General features: G+C 36.2%; 1 protein-coding gene across 1 annotated transcript in view; it reads right to left on the bottom strand.

The window, feature by feature from the left end:
* Window positions 1-27626, bottom strand: part of ZNF407 (zinc finger protein 407) — a 180448-nt gene that overhangs the window by 190 nt on the left and 152632 nt on the right. The window contains exons 4-5 of the mRNA XM_070630288.1: window positions 12449-12523; window positions 1-1082 (exon numbers count right to left, since the gene is read on the bottom strand). The exon at window positions 1-1082 is cut by the window's left edge and continues 190 nt beyond it. Coding sequence (XP_070486389.1) covers window positions 977-1082; window positions 12449-12523 — 181 coding nt within the window. The 3' untranslated portion in view covers window positions 1-976. The remainder of the gene's footprint in view (window positions 1083-12448; window positions 12524-27626) is intronic.

Genomic DNA, 27626 nt, shown 5'->3' with positions numbered 1-27626 from the left:
GGATCCGTACTGCTGAATCCCCGGCCACCAATGCTGAGTGTGCAAATTTAACCACTTAGCCATGGGGCCAGCCCCCAGAAAGATACTTCTGTTTGAAAGTCACAACTTTCATCTTTGGATGAAAACATCTCCATTCCTAGGATAGAGCTCATCCAGACTTCTGTCTCAGACACTCCTGGAGCCTGAGCAGGACTCCTAACAGCTGAGGTCAGTCCTCAGCTGCCCGAAACCCTGGAGTGAGTGTTTCTTCCCAAAACACATCTATCTGTAAAGGCATCTTCTCCATCTGTGAGGAACAGGTGTCAGCTTCATAACTCTACTCCTCCAAGAACCTCTTCACTCTGATGAAAATACTTCTCTAGGGCATGGTCAACTGAGGCTCCCTCCACTGCCAACTTTACATTAGGCAAAAAAAAAAAAAAAACACCTCCTAAAATTTCCAAATCAAACTTTTCTCATAATAAAAGTGAGTTAAACAGCCATATACGTTAACAGTTCACCACTGTTATTTCAGATAGTTTTCAAGAACCAATGATTTTCTAACACATGACATTTTTGTTGGAAGTTGGACGTTTTCCATTCATAATATTACCAATAAGAGAGCCATCTCTTCAGCATTCAATAAAGTTGTTCCCTTCACTGAAGGGTGTACTTTTTGTACTAGACAGAGGACTAAGTAACAGCTTTAAAAACCACCTTTTCTTTGTTTCACATCAAGTATATGACATGGGTCATCTGAATGCGGGAAATCAGAGACCTCAAGGCACAAAACCACATAGTCCTCAAGGGACAAAACTGGGCCAGAAATAATCTTTGGTTATCGTTGGTCCCTTTGTGACCCTATCTTTTTTTATTTATTCATTCAATAATATAATGAACATCTGTGAATTTACCACCAAACTTGAGAACCAGAACCTCACATTCCAGATTTTAATTTATCCCAACCTGGTATTTCTAGCTAAGAAAGATTACATTCTTAGATTTTTTTCATTCTTTGTTTATTTTCATCTTCAATTCCAACAGCTGGATCCACTTGATTAAACTGTTTTGCTTTTAGTAACTTCTTCAGAGGCATTAGATACCTATGACAAGCAGAGAGCAGAGTAAAATAAAGCTGTACTGAGATTTGAAGGCTGGGTTCTATCAGCAGCTAAGTTAAGAGCTCTGACTCAATGGCCACTGAGCATGTCTGATTCAAACCAGAATTTCCAACGAAATTACGTCTCATCACTCAGGCATCAACAATATTACTAACACTAAATCTGAAAAAGTCAATGGTTTACTGCACAAGTAAAAGAGCTCTATGTATAAAGAGATTTTTTTTTTTTAAAGATTGGCACCTGGGCTAACAACTGTTGCCAATTTTCCTTTTATTTTCTTTTCTTAAAGATTGGCACCTGGGCTAACAACTGTTGCCAATCTTTCTTTTTTTTTTTTTCTGCTTTATCTCCCCAAACCCCCCCTGTACACAGTTGTGTATCTTAGTTGCAGGTCCTTCTAGTTGTGGGATGTGGGACGCTGCCTCAACGTGGCCTGACGAGCAGCGCCATGTCCATGCCCAGGATCTGAACCCTGGGCCGCCGCAGCAGAGCGCGCAAACTTAACCACTCAGCCACATAGCCGGCCCCTAAAGAGATTTTTTTGACTCTGATGAGGAGCCCACAGCTTCTGTGAGATGCAGAGAAGATGCCCCACCATTGACATGGTCTTTGGGACGCTCTTCCAGCTTCAGACAGATCAGCTCAGCTTTTATCATTTTTACACAGTTGTGTTCTATGTAAGTTTTTTTTTTTCTGTTTAATCAAAAGAGAAAACTCAAAAATTCCCTGAAGCTTTGAAGTATGTTCATACAGTGCTATTACTATGAGCAGTAGTATCAAAAATAATAAGCATTGGGCTAATTCCTTTGTTAAAGTTTTTTCATTTTCCAAATATGATTCTCATATAAACAATATATTTTTTAAACTAGGCAAAGTTATCAATTTTAAACAGATCTGATATGCAGCAAGAAGTCTGCTACTCTCTAGTTGCCAAAAATATATGGCATATCCACATTATATAACTATAAATATGAAATGAGAAAAAGACATTCTGAACACTACAATGCACTGTGAGAATGAAAGGGGAAATTATTGTTTTAATTAACTTTAAAGAAAATTTGGGTCTAATTTAACTAAAAACTTTCATACACATGTCCTGCTGAATCTGTTTTCCATAATCCTTTGCTCTACCAGATTAGCATGAAAAGGGGGGCACAGATATTATTTAGACTTTAGCAACTGAAAACTTGTTTAATATGTTTTTATCTAAAAACAAGCACTTTTTAAATTGCAAGATGCTGTGCATATATGTAGCATGATTTTTTGTGCTTGCATAACTATAAATTCATATGCACTTAACCACAACCCTGAGAAATGAGAAGAGGTATCGTCCTCAGCATGACAGGTGAGATGGTGAGAAAGCCACAGTGACGCCAGGAAGAATGCACTTGAGGTTGACTACATTGAGACGGAGGACCATATACAGTTACATGAAACTACAAGTTTGCAATACCTTTTATATAATGTGACTATAAATCATATATTAGATGAGCTAAGAAAAAGTCCATCTTGAAAAGGAAAAATTTCAACAACGATTTTACTATTTTAACTCTACCAATATACACTGAGTGCCAATCACTCTCTGAAAAGCTGAGACGGAGAAGGAAAGTGGCCCAACCACGCCCTCAAGAAATTATCTAGTGTGAAGACAGGACATACATCTTTTTTAAAAGGAAAACAAAATAGAATGTGCTAGGTAGTACATCGGCCTTCAGTAGTAAGAAGTGGTCATACAGAATGTAAAGCTAGGGAAGGACTTTCACAGTAAGTGAGACAAAATCTGGGCTTTGAAAAGAAACCTACACTGACCCCAGCCTAGAAGACTTGGAGACATGACCTGCAGTATGACACTGAAGGAGACACTAGACAGAATGTGCTGACATAGCTTTTCATTATACCTTGACCCAACTTCTACAACACACTTACTATGTAATGCTGTTTAGGAAATCATTATCCATAAAACAAGAATGAACTGGATTACACTAAAACTCAATAGAAATGGCTGTTTCTCTGAAAAGCAGATCTCTATATTGACATCGTATGTTAGAAACAGTTCTAAACAGAATTAGGTTGACTCGTATGAAATTACCAGTATTTAACAGTTTTTAGCCTAAGCGTTGATTTCCTATAATTCAATGTTAGGAGGTACCAATATCATAGTAAGTATCAAACGGAGTCATGATTGTTTTGAAAGGGAATAAAGGATTCGCTGAAATGAAAGATGGTCATTTTGCAGAACATGAGAATTACTATAAGATTGACAGGTCTCACATGGAACATCAAGGTCGCTTATTTTCTCCTCTGAGGACAAAGGGTGAAAGTGCCACAATATTAGTGGAAAGGCTCTTGTTTTAAGCTCACAGTTGATTATACAAGTGACCCCAGGACCAAGAAATGAGGGGGGGATATCTGAGAAAATATCCTACGCACCCCTTAACCTTTCCTATCAGAGTTCTGCAGCACAAGGAAACGTAAACACCTTGTTTCTCATCTGTTAAAATGGATGACCAAATTGCTCTGATCCAACTTTACAAAAATTACTTCAGAAAGCTTATAAGTTTCCTGAAAATTCCTCAGGAAAAATTTTAATCTTGGACTTTTATAAGCAACTACCAAGACATCATGAATATAAAGAACCTCTCACAGAAAGTCAGTACTGTATAATGAAACTGTATAAAAGTTGGTAATTAAGCATAATTGAAGGCTGCAGTGAACATATAGGCCTTTGTTCTTTTAATTCTGGCACTGACTGGGAATTATAGATAAGAGCCGAAGGCACATTTTAGTCGGAGTCCAGATGTATAAGGCCCAGTGTTCTAAAAGTAATTTAAGTGAAATAAAAGAAGAGAGTAGCCAAAAATATTCTAGACGCCTGCCAGCGGAAAACACCTATATTCTGAACATTTAACATATTTGATGGATTGTATTTGGGATCACATCCTCAGTGACTCTAAGAAAGTTAAAAAGCTGACATTCTTATAGCCAAGATCTGAATGAACTACTAGACTAAATGGTAGCAAAAAAAAAATCTCTTAAAATTAATTCGCCACATTAAACAACAATGTATTATTACATGCAAAAGTAACTGGAACATTCATATTAGAAAAGGTATAGCTCACTCTCTCCCCAGCATTCAGTTTTATCTTATTTCTATATAGGAATGAAAGAGAAGGCAATAGAATCAAATACATGTCATTTTAATAAAGATTATCAGTACGAAACTATACATCCTTGGTCTAATAACTCATTGAACTGGTACTAGATGACGTGAAGTATGCAGTATTATTATAGTCTTTTGTGTTTCTTTTTCTGGGAGATGGAAGTGGCAAGATAAAGCAGCTTCTAGCTATATACATACATATATATATATATATATATATATATATATATATATATACATTTATTTATTCATTTATTTAGATAGAGGGTAAATACATCTATTTGCCCTTTATTCACCAATGTTCTGTAGGAACACAATGAAAAACAAGACCAGCTAGAGATGGAATAAACAAGAAAGGGTCCCCAGAGGACAGGGGCCTCAGACTGAGACCTGAAATTAGAAAATGATTTGAATTGATAACCAGGGAGATGAGATGTAGGGGGCGTGTACCAGGGCATACGCAGAACAAAAGAACAGAGAAAGGAAGAAACAGGCTGTGGAGCTGGGAAAGGATGTGTCTAACAAAATAAAACATGATTAAGTGGCACATTTGCAGGCGAGTTCTGCAGTGTGGGTTAGGGAGGAGGAAACTGGAAGTGGCATGAGGCAGTAGGCCAGGGAAAGTAGATGGAGTTCACCAATACATGTTGCTGTAACAACGCTAATCCCCTTGCCCTCAGTTCCCCCTCCCCCGACCCAGAGCCTGAAATCCACGTTGAGGGATGTACAACCTCACAAGAGTTATAAACTTTGCTGGCATCCTCCTATGTACAGAATAAAAGGTAGCAGGCACAGCATTTGAGATTCTTCTCGACCTGATTCCAACCCAGTTTCCCAGGCTCCTCCTCACCATTCCATAATGTGCCTAAATGAAGACCATTTCCTAAACAGTGCATCATCGGGGATCTTAGTTCTTAATCATATACTACTTGCCCCCAACCCTATGCCCAAGGTCACTGCAGGCACACGGCAACAGGACATGCCAAGCTCACACCCACTTCCCAGAGGACCTCTGAATGTGCTCTCTGCTGGGAAGGCTCTAACTTCACATTTCACTTAAAGTGTAGCCCTTCGAAAAGGTCCTTCCTGACCACCCATCCTAGGGTAACACCTCCAGCAGACACTCTCTGCAACAGCAGCCTACTACATCTTTATCAGAGCTTTCCGCCTAATAAAATTCTTGGTTTCCTTTATGTGCAATTATTATCTCTTTAGGCTTACCCCCAGCCCATCAACTCCAAATCTAAAGCACAAGAGAAGAGACGTCGTATCATCTTCAAACACTACATACCATCTCAATTTTGGAACACAGTACTAAGTGTAGTAGATGTAGTAAAAGTTTATTGGAAGAAGAAATCGATGAACAAATGTGATGCCTTTATTAGCATCCCCCATAATACCCTGTAAGCAAGATTAATTGTTCCCTCTCCTAAAACTTTCTTTTGTATCATTGTGTAGCTTTTCTTTTTCCATATTATGGATAATCGTATAACAACCAATATCTGCTGAAGAACAAGAATCAGATAACATTCATGTTTATTTAAATGTCCAAGAATAAAACACACAGAGATGAATGCTCAATAAATGTTGGCTCAACTTAAAGAAAGAATCGTAAAACGATCTTATATATCTGCAGCATATATACATTACCAACACTTAAAATTCCTCTACTACTAACACGAGAATTTCTTTCCAGCAGTAAATATGGTATTCTATCGCCATCACCATGATGTACCGAGAGCAGCGGTAACCTCTGACAGAGCTGGAGAGCATGCACCCTGGTCTACAAGGCAAGCGCCCCTCCCTTCTCTCACTGGGACCACACTAACTACGTCTGTTCAGCACACTGCAGGAGCAAGCATTCTTCAAAATAACAGATCATCTTGAGAAATAAAAAGCACCACTGAAGCAGTACAAGGAAGTGCACTAAATTTTCATACAACGAGGCAAGGACAATTTTTTTTAAAAGTCTCATAACAGGATTGCACGCTGCTTGACACACTGCACCAAAACCAAATGGCTGAAGACATAAGTACTCCCAGACAAACACTGGCTCTACTTTGCAAAAATTCCCATTGCAAAACTTCCCTTGAATTATATGAGCTTTGATTCATGTGAGGTTGTCAAAAAATATCACACACATAAAATGAGAATTTCCCATAAGGGGAAAAAAGATGAAACTAAAAATAACAGTAGTAAATAAAAGGCATTCCATGAAATCCACCCTGCTTTCTAGAGATGGATTAAATTTTGGCACTGAGCTTCCCAGCAGTAAACATAAAGAGGAAAACTCAGTTATATACATGATTTGCTAGTACATAAGACCAAAATGACAAGTTGTGTCAGAAAGGCACAACTTTTCCTGGAATAAAGACCAGAGAGAAACTGCCCCCTGAATCTCACAAGAAATATATGACATATCTTCATTATCACAAAAACTAAATATAAAAATCAGTAAAGTCAATTTCATTGGAAGAAGAAAACAATGCCGTGAAGGAAAGCAGCTCTCTAGTGATGGGATTAATTGAAAGCACATTGAGAAATGAAGGGAGGGAATATGTATTCAGGACAGCAAAGTAAGTGATCTGACAAATATACAGACTCCAGATATTCCACATAGCTTTTGAACATGTAATTGAAGTAGAACTGCCATTGCTTCATGGAAACTAAGGAACCTAATCAGGTTATAAGCTTGAAAAGAAGATGTCTATCCCTTCAAGAGATGAACCATGAGAACTGTCTGTAACTAGGTCAAGACACTTCCCCCAAAAAGAAGTCGGAAACTTCAGCAAACAGATGAAGAACTGAGATCCCGACATTCTACACCACTGACAATTTTAGAAAATATCCATTTCAGTAAGAAAATACTTGTCATAAAGCAACCACAGAACATCTAAATTATCCATTTAATTCAGAAATACTTCCCAGATGTTGACAAGATAACTTTGGTGGAAAATATATGCTTATCTCCTTATGTACTTTAATAAATTGTCAGCTTAAATCAATAAAACATAGAAAGAAATTTTCTAAAAGTAATAACCTCGGCTTTGGATGAACTGATGTGACTTCCATCTACCTTCCCATGTAGCTAATTATTTAGCAGGGCTATCTGTCTATTCAACCCCACTTTTTCACAATAAAACCATGTCAAATAATCCTAGGTTATTATTTACATACTGCATACTGTCTTCAGATGGAGAAATGGGGGCAGAGAGAAAAAAAGGAGTCCTGAACTCATGCAAAAGCAATATTAAATCATTAAAATATAACAACCTCCCACTCATTAAAATAAGCACTCTGAGATGGGGAGAATTGACATGTTTTTCTTCCATTTTGGCTCAACAATTATTTCTTGTGTAAATACTTTTTAAAGCAGAGAGGAGCCATAAAAGATTTATTTTTTCTAAATTGGACCTTCATAAAAAAAAAAGATGATTGCTAACTAGTAAAGGAAGAAATGAGAAGGAAAGACCAATAAGCAGTGGCTGATGGAGAGAGTGAGCCTGAAGCCAGGAAACATGAAGTGACCAACAAGTTTTATAAAGAACACTCCACGGAGATCACACAAGGGACATGCAACACGGAATAAAATATCTCAATGCATCCATGAGAATAAGCCACCCATTTGAATGGTAAAATAGAAAACAGTTTTTACCTTACAGAAATTCACATGGAATAAATACTGAGGAAAACTATGATCCTTTAATAAAAGAAAATGCACGCAATAACAACTTAGCCAAAGGCAAGTTATTTCTTTAAAATGGACAATAAAGTGATAATAACAGGAATTAATCTCATACTATGAATAGAATCTCTTCTAATAGGAAAAAATTGAGTCTACTTAAATATATGCAATTCAGAGTTTTTATAAAATGTATTATTCTCTCATTTAAAAGTAACCTAAGTTTCTAGGGGCTGGCCCGGTGGTGCAGTGGCTAAGTGCGCAAGTTCTGCTTCGGTGGCCCAGGGTTCGCCGGCTGGGATCCCAGGTGCGGACATGGCACCACTTGGCACGCCATGCTGTGGTAGGCGTCCCACATATAAAGTAGAGGAAGATGGGCATGGATGTTAGCTCACGGCCAGGCTTCTTCCTCAGCAAAAAGAGGAGGATTGGCAGCAGTTAGCTCAGGGCTAATCTTCCTCAAAAAAAAAAAAAAAGTAACCTAAGTTTCTAATCAACTCCAAGTATCGTTAGCGAAGCTTCAATAACAACTGTGCGTGTACATGTATACATGCTTCTCCCAGGAATGTTTGAGTTTTGGATGATGTTTTCATGTTTCAAGAAAAAGAGTGAGACTTGCATCTAAACTGAAGAACAGGAAACAATGATGACGCTTTCACACAATTCTAACATATAAAATTGTTGAGACAAGAGGCGAAGGAGACGAGATAGACTCCCAAAGACTTACATAACGTCCCGTCATATATTAATAGCTTACAACAAATTAGAACCAAGTATCAGAGCTGCCAGTATTTCTGTCCCACAATTAGACTAGGTGATATCTGGTATGTATAAAAATGTAGAGGAAAGATTCTACTTATCAATAAGATCAAGATACTGTTAAAAGAAAGATGGCTAACCACAAATCCCCAATGTCTGATAAAAGGGTCGAGAAGCCAGAACAATTTCGGGGCTCAGTAACCTGAAGGAGGCCTGAGGGAAACCCACCGGCCCAAATAAAACCCTGACACACGCTGAGCCTGCCCCAGGGGCCTGAATACACCCCAGCTCTGTCGACAATAACCCACTATCTGAGACTTACACCCTTCAGAGATGCCTCCAAAATTTGCTTCACTGAAAAAACACTAAGGTTTTGCTCTGGATATTCATTAATAACTTGGAAAAAACAGATATGCTTCCTTTGATTCCGAAACTGTTTAACTCTTAGACTCTGATGTACACGTCCGATTTAAAATCCCTTCTTGGTGAAAGTGGTTTGGAAGCACACCAGCCTTCCTGAGATGCTGCCAGAGCAGAGATCTCCTGATGATGCTCCTGACACCACAAAAGCAATGAATCAGATCACAGTCTGAGTGAAGCGTGTCCCCTCCTCCTATTTACATAGTCATTCAAAGCCCAGCTGATTTCCAAGAACTGAACTACGAATGCCATCTCCTTCTATTGTAATATGCACCTGGCTTTCACATAAGATACACTTATTATGACTGTTTCAATTGTGATAATTGTGGACAAGCTCGTTTTCCAGATTACTATTAGCGAATTCACAGTCATAAAGATACTTTGGCTTACTATATTACAAAGAGAATTACTTATTTAAGATAAAGACTACTTTAGAATGAACTTGCAAATTAATTGGAGTTTGTTTGCTTGAAATATAAATTTAATGTGGCTATATTTAGTTGTTTACATTTAAGTGTACAAAATTTCAGTGATACACTACCTTAAAATAAGTTCATACAAATTTAGGGACAAAAAAGTATGTTCTCACACAAGCCATCACTTCAGTTATTCATGGAGTCAAAAAATATATATTTGAAATTATTTAGTTTTCTGTTGCTGACGACAGTCAGGCTGACAAAATTTATTGGTTGACCAAACTATAGTGCAAGTATATGAATTTATTTGTGATAAATTATCATTTTTGCATATATCAGTCAAAGCACAAAGCCTAAATACTTGCAAACAAAATGCATTATTAATTTAATTGTCACAGTCTATTTAGCTAACTTCTATTACTATTCGCTATAATACACAATGCATAAGAGGGGAGAATCAAATTCAAAACATAAAAAAATAAACTGATTATATTGTCCTGGAGAAATTAAAATATAGCAAGCTTGCAAAATTACAGCCAAGGCATTAATGTTCTAAATAGGCATGAAAAAAATGTTTAACTTAATTTAGAGAACAGTTATGCCAAAACTGACGGTTCAACATGCTGATAGTTTTTTTGTTTCCTAAAACCATTAAAAGGTATCAGTTCTCTCTCCAAGGAGTGGAGGAAGGTGGAATGGAAGAAAGAAGCCCTTGGCATTTATTCTGCTAGATTTTGCTACTTAAATCTTAAGTCTTCTCCAGCTATGGACGGTCTCTTGGAAAATTATGCTGCTGTTGATTCCTGGCATTCCAACTCAGTGTTTCTAGGCAGTTAGAGGGAATGCCCTAGAAGCAGGTATCATAAACAAGAAGCATTCTGGAACACAGAATTTTTAATAGGGAAAACAATTCAATCAAAGACGTTTAGTTTAGACAAACTCTGCAACTTGGACTACTTAGAAGTAATAACCCAGAAGATAGGCTATACTTTCTCATTTGAGATTCATTTCCTGATTTTAGGACAAAAATCTTGCCAACGTCAGAGAGAAAGTTCACAATATCTCAAAGGGGAGAAAGACAGGCAATCGTTCTCTTCTCTCTTTTTAGCCCCTCTTTATGTGCACGTATTAGGGACTGAAATGAGTGAAAGCAAGCAAGAGACTCCCTGGAACACACAGGAAAAGGTAAATGGAAAAACCAAAGAGTACATCTGAGATTTTCAAACTCCTATCATAATATATAGGAGGTATCTAGTATTTTTAGCTGCTCAGAGGATAAATATATGTATATAAGGTGATGAATTTTTCATTAACATGAAACAATATGAACAAACACATTGAAATTTTTAAAATTCCTAAATAAAAAGCAGGATAATATATTTGAGTTCAAAATATATACCAGTTATATAGTAGGGAAATATTTTCTTTTTACTAATTATCTGATCTAGATTATTTTCATTCAAATTTATTTCGTGAATAAAACACCCTAACTACCTAGAAGTAAAGATTCTCAATGTGAGATAACATAATAGTACAAGGAGGAGCACTGGAACTAGAGTCAGAAAATAACAATTCTAATATTTCTTATGAGATATTGAATAAATTATTGTATATTCCTCAATCTGTAAAATTGGAATAACAATGCACTGCTAATAAGGTCATAGAATGGTTGAGATAATGCGTGTGAAAGTAATGAGAAGAAAGTAATTAAAAATGTTTTGTTTCCACTTTCTTAAACACTTATGAAACATAACTTTGAAAAGGCCGAAATCATAAATTTAAATAATATAGAATTTTTTGATTCCAAGAATAATGCATTCAGGATATGTTCAACACATACATTTGGCTCAAACTGAATATAACGCTACAAAGAAAAGTATAAGAAACCAAAAGTTAAAAAGTAGGCATATGTAACATCCCAATATTTTGATACAGTAGTCATGTCCAAACTAAAACACCAAAGCAAACAATAGGCCTCCAATAGAAAAGCCAAGGTAAATTCCTTGTAAACAGAAAATATTGGTAAGAGCATTTTATATTTTTTTAAAAGGAAATTAAACATTTACAAATATGGCAGAAGAGGCCCTAGGCTATAGAGCTGTAGAACAAATTGCATTACTGTTGACATTTTAAAACAGTATTAAAAAACAAAAGTTCCCAGGAGGATCTGTAGAATTTCAGATACCACCTGGGAGGATCTGGGGAAAGTTGAAAATCTACTGTCTCTGAAGGAGGGTGAGAGTGCCTGCACTAGTTCTGAGCGAGCTGCACATTTTAAAGATTTAAAAGATTTCAGAAGTAGCCATGCTCACCTGGTAGCTGACACTGCTATACTTCAGTTCACCTAATATAATTAAGTCTATGTGATGAAGCTAATTATGATATACTACCAAGAAAAAAGAAAACTTGGCAGTTGATGACATAATAATTGTAGTGTTATTTTTCATGAGATGGCAACTGTAGTATTATTTGGGGGATGACACAAGATGTATTTCTTGTATAATATCAGCAATATTTAATTCTACAGTAAGAATTCAAGAATGTTATTTTAAAACCTCAAAACAAAAATACAGGAAAAAATACACAAAGTTTAGCTTTATATTTATTTTAGCTCATTCTAATGTATTTGCAGAGATAAATCCCTCTCATTTAACTCTTCTACTGTTTCAAGGTTGTTTCACAAATTGAAAGTCTCTCAAATCCTTTCAAATATTTTTAGAACGAATTTTTTTAAATTAAAATACAACATTAAATTTTTGTGGGAGAATGGTATAAAATATGATATTCAAATACATAGTACTCCAAATGCAAAACATGATGAACTAATGATAAAAATTCTGGAAGTCACCTCATTAAACAAAACCTAAATGAAAATATATTTTTAAATAAAGAAAAAATGGATGAAAATTACCTTTCTTTTGGGGTGCCAACTCCATGTTTGCCCAGTAGATGAGTATTTAAGTGCTTCTTCATTACAAAAGCAACCCTAAGAAAAGAAGTAACAGTAATTTTAGAACTAAAAATTCTCTGCTAGAAATATGCAAAAAAAGTATTTAAAAATAGGCATGTATATGGGAATGTATCATGAAGATGCACATTACAATGGCACTTTTGCTAAACAAAAAGCTTGCATACAGATTAAATACACTGCAATACTTGAAAACCAGAAAAAATAACTGTATTTAAATGGTCTGGTTCCTTTCTTCCTTGAGTATACTAACATTGACGAAAACAATGATTCTACTTCTTCAGTCATTGTCTTCACTGACAGTTAGTAAGAAAGATAAAGCAATACCTCAAGATAACACGCACTGCCCCCTAGTTGATCCCACACTTCAATCATAAAATGAGTTTGAGAAAATGTCATTTTATTAAATATTTAAGGGACTATAAAAGAGAAAATGAATAGCCTTCATGAAGCTTCCTTAAAAACATGGTAATAATTTGAAGAGAGGTTTTTAAAAATGATATAAATGTTATTGTGTCTGCAGCACATACATACAAACAATGTACTTAAGTGCCAAGAAGATATCAATAACTAAAACAAACAAAAAGTACCACCTGACATGCTGTCTTATTTTATACACAAATCAGCTTACTTAATGCAATTTTGTTGACACAAATATGAAATGGACAGGAGTCAGAGCCAGTCCATGGAGCGCCATTCTTCTACTGCGTATAGTACAACATCAATTTAATTATGTCATGTGATTATTTAAAACAATTTAGATCTCATTCAGAAGCATCAGATTAAAATGGCTCTCTTGATAAGCAAAAAAAAAAAAAATTTACTGTTGTAACTTTCAGTGTAAAAGGGCTTGCAAACATTTTTGTTAATTATGTATTACAGCTGTCCTTCATAAAGTTAATTACTAATAGCTGAAAGGCAACAGAATATATTTGCATATGTACATGAAAGGCATGACATACGCAAAAATATGATTTTAATTAGCATTCTATGATATGAAGGGCTACAAATCAAATTGGCATGTTATAAGAGTCTTAACATTGAACACTGAATTCATCTGGACGTGTTTGCACAAACGGGCAACGTAAAACTGGAAGGTACTGGGGCCGTACCGAAGAGGCACGTGTCAAAAGCCAAGATCAAACCAGTTTCTAAGATGCGAACGCTTCTTTCATTTTCATGTTGCTCTATTTTGGTTATTTTCACATAATATTAGGGAACCTCAGTTTTGAGGCTAACATACTTGTATTTTTTTAAATGACTGTGACTTTATTATTCAAATAATGCATTTGTATACACTGAAAATAACATTCACTCTTTAGTATACATTAGGTAATAACTATGGACAATATATGCTTTAGAACCATAAATAACTGATCAGACCATCAATCATTAAAATGGAAAAATAATTATTACATATAAAGAATCTCAGTGTGACGATATTAAATGCTTAGCAAAAATAACAGCACAAGATATTCTATATTTGTTTCACTTGATTTGGACAAAATAAATAACATTTTTCATTTCCTTATAAAAGAATACAGTAATAACAACAGTCCAAGTCATAACTTCCCTACTGTCCTCTATTTTCCTATAATTAAAAAAACATAAAGCTAATAGCAAAGAGCAAAGGTTAAGAACCCAAAGTTGCAAAGCACAGCTTATTTATATGACCAAGTATAATTTAAGAGATCTGAGCTCAGAAACCACACTGCAGTTTTTAAAAGAAAAAAAATTTTATTAATTAAAATGCTTGTTTTAAGAATTGAAACAAAAACATTACACTGCACAGGGGAACAAACTAGAGTACACAGGAAGAGAAAGCTTCTACTTAAAATAAGATTCTTATATTATCTGCTGAATGTCTGTAATACTAAATATTTAAAGTAATAATTTTTTATTACTATGGGAAAAAACTTATAATACTAAAATACAGTTCAATTATAGTCAAATGCAAAATATTTACCCACTCAAAACCTGACTTGAAGCAAGCATAAATTATTCTTTAAATTTGACTTAACTAAAGCACAAGTAGTGTAAAAGTCTCAATATCAGTTAAAAAACAGAAGCCAAGCATGACTGACTAAAACAAACTTACCAACCTACACAGACATAATATTGCCAATTTGTCATTAGTGAACGTAGCCTGTCCTTCACAGCCATCGTCAGAGCGTTGTTTTAATATTTTTAGCATAATAATTGTTTTGGAAAATTTATAATCTAGATACCACTAGCAATAAAACAAAAATAATCCCAAAGCTGAAAAGCTATGCAACTGAAACGCAATGCTCCTAATGAACAGTCATGCCTTTATGTATTCATGCCGTTTCTACACATTTCTGATCACTTGGGATGTGGCAGCCAACGGTAGGTTCTGCAGGTGCTATGTAAAACAAGACAGTGAAAACAGTGCCTTCATGAAGCTTTCATCCTATAAACCCGTAGCTTCTCAACAGGACAGAGTAGCACCAAGCCTGCCCTACTCCTGCACGGATATGGGAAGTCACACGTCCACGCATTAGCTCATGTGCTTAGTAGGACTGACTCTATGCAAGAACAGTTCAGGCAGCTACGGTGCACAGGTGACAAAATAAATAAAGTTCCTGCCTCAGAAAATGTGAAACCTGCTGAGGGAAACAGACAACAAGAACAAAAAGTAAAATATAGAACATCTGAAATAGTGATAACTGGTAAAAGAAATAATAGAGAAGGAAAATCTGAAATCAGCAGGGGATTAAAATGCTACATTTGGGTGGCTCAGGAATGGGATCTGTGAGTAAAGAGGGTGGGGACTGGACATGTCCACAGAAGCAAGGGTGGCCACAGAGACCTGGGGTGGAAGCCCGCAGGGCTGTTCTCAGACAGAGAAATGCAGTGTAGAGCACGTGCAGAGGGAGGAAGAGGACGCAAGGAGCTGGTTAGAGAAGGCAGGGCAGGGACAGAGGGTATCCAAGGGCTAACAACCTTGTGGGCCATGATACCCTGGCCTTGGACTCTGAGGGAGAAGGCAAGTATCGCAGGCGTCTAAAGAGAGGAGAGACACATGGACTCACATTTTAATAGATTCCTCTCGCTGTTCTGTTTAGAATAGAGTGAGAGAGAGGGAGAGAAGGAGAGAGGGAAAGCGGGAGAGAGGGGGAGAGAAACAGAGAGAGGGCAGGTGGGAGAGGAAGAGGGAGAGAGGGAAAGGGGAGACATCCGAGAGCAGGACCTAACAGGAGGCTCAATCTACTGGTCTTGAATTCAAAGGCAAGATCCATGCTAGAAATGTACTCTCTGAAGCTATCCATTTGGCAAGTGCCTGACAATCTGAAGGAACCTTAAAATAATAAAAAATAGAGTTTTTAAAATATGATTGATTCCCAAGTACCTATAATTGCCTGAAACAGCAAAATTGTTTTCAGCGTCAGAAGAGCAGCATAGTAATAACATTTACATCCTAGCTATAGATTTCTACTTTCTAGTACAAAAATTTCATATTTTAACTCCTAATTTTAAAATAATTTTTCCTACACTATATATCAATATAATAAAAACCTCTTCCTTCGATCCCTTAGTTTTCATCACTGCGGAATTATTTTAACTTGAGAGTCATGAAAGATTATCTGACTGATCCGTTGAAGTAAATAAAACATAATACCATGAACACAGAGAAAGAGATGTGAAAAGCAAGAGAAATCCATAGCAGGACATGTCAGTATTCCCTAACTCCTACTCTGTGTAAGTCAGGGTCTTAAATGCAGGGGCCAAAAAGTCAGATTTGCAAATGCTGTGTTACTCCTGAACACAAGGAAAGAGGAGCAGCACCACCCATATGCCTTCCTGAAGCTGTGTTATGCTTTTATTTCGGCTTCCCTTATCTCTCCTCAAAGTCAGGCTTATAGGACATAATATCCAACTACTTGAAAATTTCTGATGATCAGGTCAATGTTGGCCATATAGGTTACAGGAAAGATAAATTAAATGTACTTGTTTTTAAGAAGTTAAAATCTAAACACAATAACACAATAAGTTAAAAGAACAAAAGAGTTTCTAAGAACACGTTAACATAGACTATGATGCAAGTACATTCACTTATTCTTTCGGTCTTACTGATGGATCCACAGTAATCTACCCACTGCTCCCAACTGGTCCCCTCTACACCACTGCCACACACTTGCCAAACTGCTTGTTAGAACACAGGGTTCACTCAGTGAAAAACAGCAGACAACTTAAAAAACAAAACAAAAAAAAAAACAAGCAGCAAGATCAGCTTGCAAAGACCAGCCGAGGAACACAAGAAACAAAGCACCCTCGAATGAGACACTTGTGGCCATCTCCCTGGTTAACTCATGACACTGGGTTGACCAAAGCAGCGTTTGTCCTACTAGTAACAGTTCAAGTATAAGTAGGTGGTCACAGCACGGCTCTGCCATTTATGACTTGTGTAACTGGGAGAATATGAAGACCATTCCTCAGCTGAAACATGAGACATGCAAGACTTCATAAGAGTTTTATGAGATTAGATAAAACAACATGAATACAATGGAGCATGAGGGGCAGGTAAAGACAAGTTAATAAATTAAATAATAGTTAATATTAGGACTGCTATTTTTAAAATCAAGCCAGTGATATAGTTACATCTGAAAAAAAGATGGTTTAAAGATTTCAACTCCAAAAGCCTATATTCCTTTGGGCCAGTTCAGTTTACACCTTAACTGATATACGTAACAGCTTAAATGAAATTTCCGTAGACGTATCTAAGACTACCTAGAAAACGAACATGCAAAGATCTAACAAATCTATCACTTCAAACAACAGGACCTACTACCTAGAGGAACACCACTGTCCCGAGACATTAAAAAGTACTCACTTGGACTCATTTAAATTAGACAGCTATTTCTGTTTGCATCAATCCCCAAGAAAGGGGGGTAGGGAAGAAGAGGCACTCCAAAATTAACAGCAACAATCAAAGAATAATGAACGATCACACATATCCAAATGGCCACAAACCCAAGGTTCTGTTTTGTTTCCCCTTTATAGTTTTGACTTTGAATGCTAAGTTTCTAAATTAAAAATAATAATTTTGGGGGCTGGCCCGGTGGCGCAGCAGTTAAGTTCACATGTTCCACTTTGGCAGCCTGGGGTTCGCTGGTTCAGATCCCAGGTACAGACCTATGCACCACTTATCAAGCCATGTTGTGGCAGGTGTCCTTCATATAAAGTAGAGGAAGACAGGCACAGATATTAGCTCAGGGCCAGTCTTCCTCAGCAAAAAGAGGAGGATTGGCAGCAGATGTTAACTCAGGGCTAATCTTCCTCAAAATAATAATAATAATATTTTTAACTAACTGGGAGAAAGAATGGCCTAAATAAGTGAAAATTCCAAATTTTAAATTTTAATATATCTTTAAAGAATCTCATATTTGGTATTTTCAAAGTGTTCATACACATATTCTAAATCCTAGAGTCCCATAAGAAGCAGACTACACATAAAACTGCATCAATAATTGTGTCCCTATTGTCAGGACTTCAGCAGGAGGCCTCTCAAAGCACTACCCACTCTGTGTTCTGAGTCTCCAAGGTTCTCTGGACCTTCTCCCCGCTGCGAATCCTTCACTTTTCTTTCTGGACTCTACCAAAGGCCCTCACTCTCCTACCGCATACAGAACTCGGGTGTCCCATCGATGCTCCAGGTGCTACCACAGATGTAGCAGACACTACGGAAGGATCCCTCACAGGTACCCAACCTTCATCCGACTGAAGAAAGACGGAGCTGTGATAGCACTGACACTGAAGGAGCATGATTCTGGACATGAACTGTCTGGGTTTCAATCCCTGGTCCGCCAGCAATTCGCTCAGTAAATGAGACGCGCTGTTTACTGCGTGCCTTTGCCCTCCTCAGATGGAAACGGGATGGTACTCGGGACGGTACTAAGTGTAATGACAAGGACTGCATGACTGACGTTTGCACAGTGCAGAGCACGGTGCCTGACACACTCTTGGCATTATGGAAGTCTCTGCCACTTTTAGCTCTTAACTACCCTCGGCTCAAAGTTTCAAGAAATAACCAAAACTCCCAGTTTGCTACCTCATTCCCACTGGCCAGAGCCTCTCTAGAATTAGGTGCCAAGTTAGCAGGAAGAGGAGTTGCCTACCACACTGTGAATCTGTTTAGGAGCCTTACAGACATTAGAAGCTACAATGCAATTCAATGTGATTCCAATTGAAATGATAATTAAGAGATTCGCATGTTTTAATACTGTAAGCAGCATGGACCCAAAAATAAGTAGCATTCAGGCCTAACCAAGTAATAAACAGCAGAAGGATGAACAATGACAAAAGAGAGTTAGATGCAATAACTGAGGTAGCAGAAACAAAGGCAACAAACAGGAGGAGCTTCTCAAAGGGTTCCGAAGAAGCCTGGGAGCAGAACGGTGAAACGGGTTTGTGGGAGCAGATTCCAGGCCCATGGAACAGGATGTGCAGTGAGGAATGAAATAACATAGAAAGGCTGAGAAATACTGCTAGGGAATTAAGTACAAATTTGAGATAACAAGGAAAAAAGCGGAGTTTTAAATCATGAAGGGTCTTATAAGTCATGCCAAAAACTTTAGATTTTATCCAGATTCTCAACATTTGCCGGATACCCTACAGATGACTGTTCTGCAGGGTGTTAACATGGATGTTACAAAAAAAATCGAGATGGGGGGATGCCAAAGAAGATTGGATGATATTAATGAGAAGAATAGAACACTGCAAACTTCCCAGTCAGGAAGGAGCTAGTGAGCACTAAGTCCCAAGAAAAGAGGAGAGATGTGCACAGCTTTCTCTACACTTACTGAACCATTAAATGTTTTTGTCATAGCAAACCTACATATATCTCCTAGAACTATGTCTAGAGGAGGAAATTTAGAAAATGCTGCTGTAGAGCCTGAGAAGTTCTGAAATTGGGACATAAACATGATCTGGTTTACACTTTGTAAGGCATATGCTTTGTAACCAGTGCTGAGCTCAGATCCAGACCATTTACCATGTGGACGATCCTGCACAATTTTCTTTTTAATCACACTAGTCCTCTGCTCCTTAATTTGTAGTGTGTGGATAATAACACTAATCTCAGAAAGTCATACAAATGCACAGATAATTCAGTACAGTGGCTGTTACACAGCCCTCACTCAAAAATTGGTAACTATTACATAAATACACCAAGCAATTAACTAGGATCTGAAGGTACAAAGATGAACAAAATGAAGTCTCTACATTTACAGGGTTTAAAATCCTAGTCGTGGAAACAGATGTCTAAAGAGATAATGCCAGCATGAGGCAGGAAGAAACAAGACATGTATGTAAAAATAGGGCTGAGGGTGCATGAAAAAGTCACATCACCACAACCTAGAATTGAAAGGTTTCCCTCCAATTTAAAATCAACAGTATTGGTCAATCAAAGTCATCTAATTTTCTTTGAGTACAAAATCAGTGCAGCTAAACTAAATTTTCATCATTACATATTATTTATAAGCAGCAGTTTATTCATATACTAAACGCTATAAGGCTGAAAAAGTATAAACAGAATGTTAAATAATGATTCTCCAAGGAATAATTATAATCCATTTACTGATGTAAGTTCTAGATGTATAAAAATATATTATCAAAAATGTGGTTTGACTTTTGGAGCAAATGTCACTTGTCATTAAAAACATATAGAAATTTTTGCAACTTTGCTTAATATGTCTTTATTGATTAAGAAGGTATTACCATTCTGAAAATAACCTTAAATGAATATTTTTATACTATAGTTTTACATGTTAATTTCAATTTTTTGTTTTTGTTGAGGTACCACTGGTTTGTAACATTATATAAATTTCAGGAGTACATCATTCTATTTTGATTTCTGTGTAGATTACATCATGTTCGCCACACAAACCCTAATTACGATCCATCACCATAAACAAGTGCCCAGTCACTCCACTGAATCTCTGTCTCTATGTGACTGTTGCTGTTGTTTTCACCTTCTACTCATGAGTGAGATCATATGGTATTTGACTTTCTCCTTCTGATTTATTTCACTTAGCATAATACCCTCAAAGTCCACCCATGTTGTCACAAATGGCAAGATTTCACCTTTTTTTTTTTATAGCTGAGTAGTATTGCATTGTGTATATAGATCACATTTTCTTTATCCTTTTGTCCCCTTATGGGTACTTAGGTTGCTTCCAAGTCTTGGCTATTGTGAGTAATGTTGCAATGAACATAGGAGTGCATATATCTTTATGCATTCATGTTTCCATGTTCTTTGGATAAATACCCAGCAGTGGAATAGCTGGATGATACGGTTGGTCTAATTTTATTTTATTTTTTTTGGTGAAGAAGATTGGCCCTGAGCTAAGATCTGTTGCCTATCTTCCTCTTTTTTTGCTTGAGGAAGACTGTTGCTGAGCTAACATCTGTGCCAATCTTCCTCTATTTTGTATGTGGGATGCCACCTCAGTATGGCTTGATGAGTGGTGTGTACGTCCATGCTCAGGATCTAAACTTACGAATCCCAGGCTACCTAAGCAGAGCACGCAAACTCAACCACTATGCTACCAGGCTGGTCCCCTGGCAGTTATATTCTTAATTTTTTGAGGAACCTACACCAGGTGACATTCCCACCAGCAATGTATAAGTTCCCTTTTCTCCACATCACCTCCAACACTTGTTATTCCTTGTCTTGTTAATTATAGCCATTCTGACAGGTTTGCGATGATCTTTCATTGTAGTTTTGATTTGCATTTCCCTGATAGTTAATGATGTTGAACATCCTTTGTGCCTGTTGGCCATCTGTATATCTTCATTGGAGAAATGTCTGTTCAGCTCTTATGCCCATTTTCTAACTGGGTTGTTAGTTATTTTGTTGAGATATATGAGTCCTTTTTATATTTTGAATATTAACCCTTTATTATATATGTAGTTTGAAAATATCTTCTCCCAACTGTTAGGTTTTCATTTTGTTGATGGTTTCCTTTGCTGTGCAGAAGCATTTTAGTTTGATGCAGTCCCATTTATTTATATTTTCTATTGTTTCCCTTACCTAGTCAGACATGGTACTTGAAAATATACTCCTAAGACCAATGTCAAAGAGCATACTGCCTATGTTTTCTTCTAGAAGTTTCATAGTTTCAAGTCTTATATTCAAGTCTAATCCATTTTGAGTTAATTTTTGTGCACGGTGTAAGATAATGGTCTACTTTCATTCTTTTGCATGTGGCTATCCAGTTTTCCCAACACCATTTATTAAAGAGACTCTCCTTTCTCCATTGTATGTTTTTCCTTCCCTTTTGGAAAAGCAGCTGTCCGTAGATGTGTGGGTTTATTTCTGAGCTCTCAATTCTGTTCCATTTATCTGTGTGTCTGTTTTTTGCCAGTACCATGTTGTTTTGATTACTACAGCTTTGTAGAATATTTTAAAATCAGGGAGTGTGATACCTCCAGCTTTGTTCTTTTTTCTCAGGAATCCTTTCGCCATTCAGGGTCTTTTGTTGTTCCATATAAATTTTAGGATTCTTTCTTCTATTTCTGTGGAAGATGTCATTAGAACTTTGATCGGGATTGCATTCAATCTGTAGATTGTTTTAGGTAATATGGACATTTTAACTATGTTAATTCTTCCAATCGAAGAGCACAGAATATCTTTCCATTTCTGTGTCTTCACGAATTTCTTTCAACAATGTTTTATAGTTTTCAGTGTATGGGTCTTTCACCTCTTTGGTTAAATTTATTCCTAGGTATTTTATTATTTTTGTTTCACTTGTAAACGGGACTGCCTTCTTAATTTCCCTTTCTGCTACTTTGTTGTTAGTGTATAGAAACACACCTGATTTGTGTATTTTCATTTTGTATCTTGCAACTTTACTGTATTCATTTATCATTTCCAATAGTTTTTTAGTGGATTCTTTAGGTTTTCTATATATAAAATCATGTCATCTACAAATAGTAACAGTTTCACATCTTCCTTTCCAATTTGGACCCAATTTATTTCTTTTCCTTACCTGATTGCTCTGGCTAGCTGGGACTTTCAATACTATGTTACGTAAGAATGGTGAAAGTGGCATCCTTGTCTGGTTCCTGTTACTAAAGGGGTACATTTCACTTTTTCTCCATTGAGTGAGATATTAGCTGTGGGTTTGTCATATATGGCCTTTATTATGTTGAGGTACTTTCCTTCTATACTCATTTTATTTATTCAGAGTTTTTATCATAAATGGATGCTATATCTTGTCAAGTGCTTACTCTGCATCTATTGAGATGATCATGTGATTTTTATTTTACATTTTGTTAATGTGGTGTGTCACAATGATTGATTTGCAGAAGTCGAGCCATCCCTGCATCCCAAGAATAAATCCCACTTGATCATGTTGGATGATCTTTTTAATGTATTGCTGTATTTGATATCCTGGTATTTTGTTGAGGATTTTTGCATCGATGTTCATCAGTGCTATGTGCCTGAAATTTTCTTTATTTGTCTTGTCCTTGTCTGGTTTGGGTATCAGGGTAATGTTGGCCTCATAGAATCAGTTAGGAAGCTTCTCCTCCTCTTCAATTTTTTGGGAGAGTTTGAGAAGGACAGGTATTAAAGCTTCTCTGAATGTTTGGTAGAATTCACCAGGGAATCCATCTGATCCTGGACTTCTATTTTTGGGGAGGTTTTTGATTACTCGTTGACCTCCTTACTGGTGATAGGGCTATTAGAATTCTCTATTTCTTCTTGATTCAGTTTTGGAAGGTTATATGATTCTAAGAATTTATCCATTTCTTCTAGATTATCCAATTTCTTGGTGTACAGCTTTTTGTAGTATTCTCTTATAATCGTTTGTATTTCTGAGATGTTCATTGTAATTTCTTCTCTTTCGTTTCTGGTTTTATTTACTTGAGCCTTCCCTCTTTTTTCTTGGTGAGTCTAGCTAAAGGTTTATGAATTTTGTTTATCTTTTCAAAGAACCAGCTCTTGTCTCATTGATATTTTAGTATCTTATTTCATTGATTTCTGCTCTGATTTTTATTATTTCTTCCCTTCTGATTTTGGGCTCTGTTTATTCTTCTTTTTCCAGTTCCTTTAGGGGCACTGTGTTAGATTGTTTATTTGCGATTTTTCTTGTTTGTTGAGGTAGGCCTGTATTGCTATCAACTTCCCTCTTAGTACCACATTTGCTGTGTCCCATAAATTTTGGCATGTTGTATTTTCATTTTCATTTATCTCAAGGAATTTTTGGATTTCTCCTTTGATTTCTTCATTGACCCAGTTGTTCAGTAGCATTTTGTTTAATCTCCACGTATTTGTGGCTTTTCCAGTTTTCTTTTTGTAGTTGATTTTTACTTTCATAATGCTGTGGCCAGAAAAGATGATTGGTAGTATTTCAATCTTCATAAATTCATTGAGACTTGTTTTGTGTCCTAATATGTGATCTATCCTGGAGAATGTTCCATGTGCATATGAAAAGAATGTGAATTCTGCAGTTTGGGGATGGCATGTTCTGCATATATCTACTAAGTTCATCTGGTCTAACATATCATTTAAAGCCAATGTTTGCTTATTGATCTTCCGTCTGGAAAATCTACCCATTGATGTAAGTGAAGTGTTAAAGTCCCCTACTATTATTGAGTTACTGTCAATTTCTCCTTAAAAGTCATTAAGTGACACATTAGGCCTTAAATAATTTCAATTTTCAATGGTATAGGAATAAAAAGCAGATGAATTATAGATTTTGATATTGCAATAAGTGTGCATGTCTCCTAGTGACTCCACATCACAAGGGCAAGGGCTCCTGAAAGATATTCATATCCCAATCTCTGAAACCTGTTAGGTTACAAGGCAAAGAGGAATTAAGGTTGCTAATCAGCTCCCTTTAAAATAGGGAAACTATCCTGAATTATCTAAGGGGAGTCAATTTAAGCAAAAATATCCTTAAAATTGGAAGTGGGAGACAGAAGGAGTCCAAGAAAGAGATATGACTATGAAAGCAGGATCAGAGACACACTATGTTGCTGGCTTTGAAGATAGAATAACTGGACTGTGAGCCAAGCAATGCAGGTGGCCTCTGAAAGTGGATATTGTGTGAATACCGTCTCCCAATGGTTTTAGTACTCATTAATAAATTTCGCCTATCTTGATGATTATGAGTGCTGTAAAACTGCAGTATTCTAATTCCATAATTTCTTCTACATTTATTAGCTGTCATTCTTCTACAAAGGACTTCATCATTTTCCCCTGTCTCTCTGTCTCATGCTCTCCATCTCTCTTGCTCTTTTTCAAGAGCATTTTAAATGGATTCCTGGATTTTCATTTTTATGCCATGTTTTATAATCAATTACCATAATTATGCTTTATGCCTGTAATTCTCAAACTGTCCCAAAATTGGCCAATGGAAACCCTTTAAAGCTGCCTACAATGTCCTTTTGGAATCACTCCTCTTAGTGTTCACACATTTCCTTATTTTCTAGCACAAGATGTTCCAGATTAAGCATGTCCTTTCCCTGCTACAGACTTGGAATCAGCTCTGGTTTCTTACAGTAAGAAGTGGTATTTACAAAGCAAGATCTATGTGCTAACTGTGATGACTGCCATTGGGGTATCACTGAGTCTAAGCACTTTCAATGCAAAAAGCTGGGAAATAAATAAATAAACCCACAAATACATAAATATATGGTGAGCAGGAAAGGAAATATATACAGAGGATCTCAATGGCCACATTTCATACATGAGTATTCATTACAACAATCAAGTGTATCTTTCCATTATTCTAAAATATTGTGTAATATATTGTCAAGCAGCATACAAATATATTTCTGTAAATAAATATTTTATTCATAGAAGCAAAAGCTTCTATTTAAATAATTATTTCTGTGAATCATTAGTGTGCAAACATACTGTTCACTACTACTTTCTTAAACTGTGTAATAACTTGGCTTCTGGAAGTGCCAGTTCTTCTTAACCATTTCTGATCACGTCCTGCTTCTCACTATTCCTCCTCTCATCCTCTCATGGTGATACTTCTCTTCATACACAGTCTTATTTCAAATGTATGATTCATTTCCTGGGCTTCAGTGCATAACCTCTTTATGGATGACTCTAAAATATGTATCTCCAACCATGGCCTTTCCTGGGACATATTTTCTTCTCTGAACAGACAATACTTCAAAACACGTCTAACACTCAGTCATGATCTTCCCTCACTAACAATTGCCTCCAGGCTTCCCTAACTCTACCCTCTGTACCTCCTTCCCAATTTAATAATCAAATTCTGATGCCCATAAATCATCAATTGTTTCTTGATGATTTCTCCCTATCAAGACCTTACTTCTCTTTTTCTACTGTAAGTACACTAGACCAAACCATTTTCTTGGAGGGCTACAGCTTCACAGTGCTCTCCATTACAAGTCATCCCATATACCACCATCGTATAATCCTTCTATAAATATGCTCATACTGCACCTCATATAAACATCTTATGGTTCCTTACTGAACTGAATAAAGCAGCAAGTCCTAAGCAAGCAATAGTAGTCTTCAATAGTCATTCTGAACCAGCTATTCTGATTTCTGGAATACACCATCAAGAAATCTGAAATGAAAGCAAAAAAGCTACATTCCAACAAAAAATGAGAACCTAAATACTCAACAGTACTAGCATGATTATATTAGAACATTATGCATCAATAAAAAGTACAGAAAATTTCTCATGACATGTTAGTTTTAAAAAGGAAAAAAGAATTAAATACAATATACTCACACATATATATGTATGTGCATTTCTGTATTGACATATACACATACATAGATGAACAGAAGTAAATTCCAGTCAAATTCACTCTGACATGAGATTTAGCTTTAGATTATTTATATTGTTTGCCTTTCTACAATAAGAAAAATTTTAAAAAGCAAAAAATAACACAATGCTTTATATTCTACAAGCATTTTTATGTTTCCTCAATAGCTCCTCATAACTGAATAAGTAAGTAGTGTAGGCATGATCAGCTCAACCTGAGAGAACAGGGAATTGGGGCTCAGAGAAGATAAGTGACTTTGACTTTTTCAAGAAAATGTGGCAAAGGAGCTGAAAATGCAAAAGTAGGATTCATGCCTGGTGACCTTTATACAGAGCTCTTTCCACCATTCCACATCTCCACACTAATGAAAGATTATACCCTCACGGAAAACAAAAAAAAAGAAAGAAGACATACTACAGAAATAAAAGTGTTCACAAATAACACCACTATATTAAATATTGTTCTAAATGAATATGAATCTTTCCAAACTAAAATGAATATGAATCTTTCCAAACTAATGAGTGAAAAACTAAGTAGTTGATATAAGATAGAAAATTTTTTTTTAATTCACTGAGGTTAGGAAAGTGCTCATAATATTTAAAAAGAAAGTATTTACCATATGATGAAGATACAAACTAAAAAGTAAAGACCTGTGAAACAGGTCAGACAAAAATAAACACTATGCGATCAGTTTAAAAAGATAATTATATTTAGACATAAACATAAAGATGCTGATCATTATTAAAACAACAGCCAACTGAGATGGACTGCACTGGTTTTATTGTAAACAAAATCAAGATAAGATAGCTATTTTACCCTCAAAGTGTCAGAAATCAGTCATACTATGATTGTTGTTAAAATGTAAAATACGTTGGCCAATATAAAACGAAACCTAAAAGAAGTATTAAAACTTCATTTACATAATATGTAAAGTGAAATGCATTACATATCATTCCAAAGGTATTTGTAAGCAGGTTCCCATTTACATTGTTAAACCATGACTTCACAAAAGAATTTTTTCCATCTACTTCTCTTATCTATTATGAGCACATTAGCTTAAATGAACACAGGAAAACCTGAAGTTCAAAAGTATTCCAATCTGTCAAAAACTTTACCTTGCAAATAAAGGAAAAAAATCCACAGTTGTATGATATTTGTTTACTCCAAAATTCAGAAGTTAACGGATGTTAAACGACACTTAAAAATTACATTTCTGAAATTCTTTCAGCAAATCATCGCTAAGCCAAACTATGTCTTTCATTTTTTTCTCCACTATCTTACGACACAATTTCTTGGACTGCTATTGCCCTTTTGGTTATAATCATCACACAGAACCAAT

This window comes from Equus przewalskii, chromosome 7 (assembly GCF_037783145.1).
Source record: "Equus przewalskii isolate Varuska chromosome 7, EquPr2, whole genome shotgun sequence".
In the NCBI taxonomy this organism is placed as follows: Eukaryota; Metazoa; Chordata; class Mammalia; order Perissodactyla; family Equidae; genus Equus; species Equus przewalskii.
The sequence above is the reverse complement of the archived record's forward strand: the minus strand, read 5'-3'. Positions and strand labels throughout refer to the sequence as shown.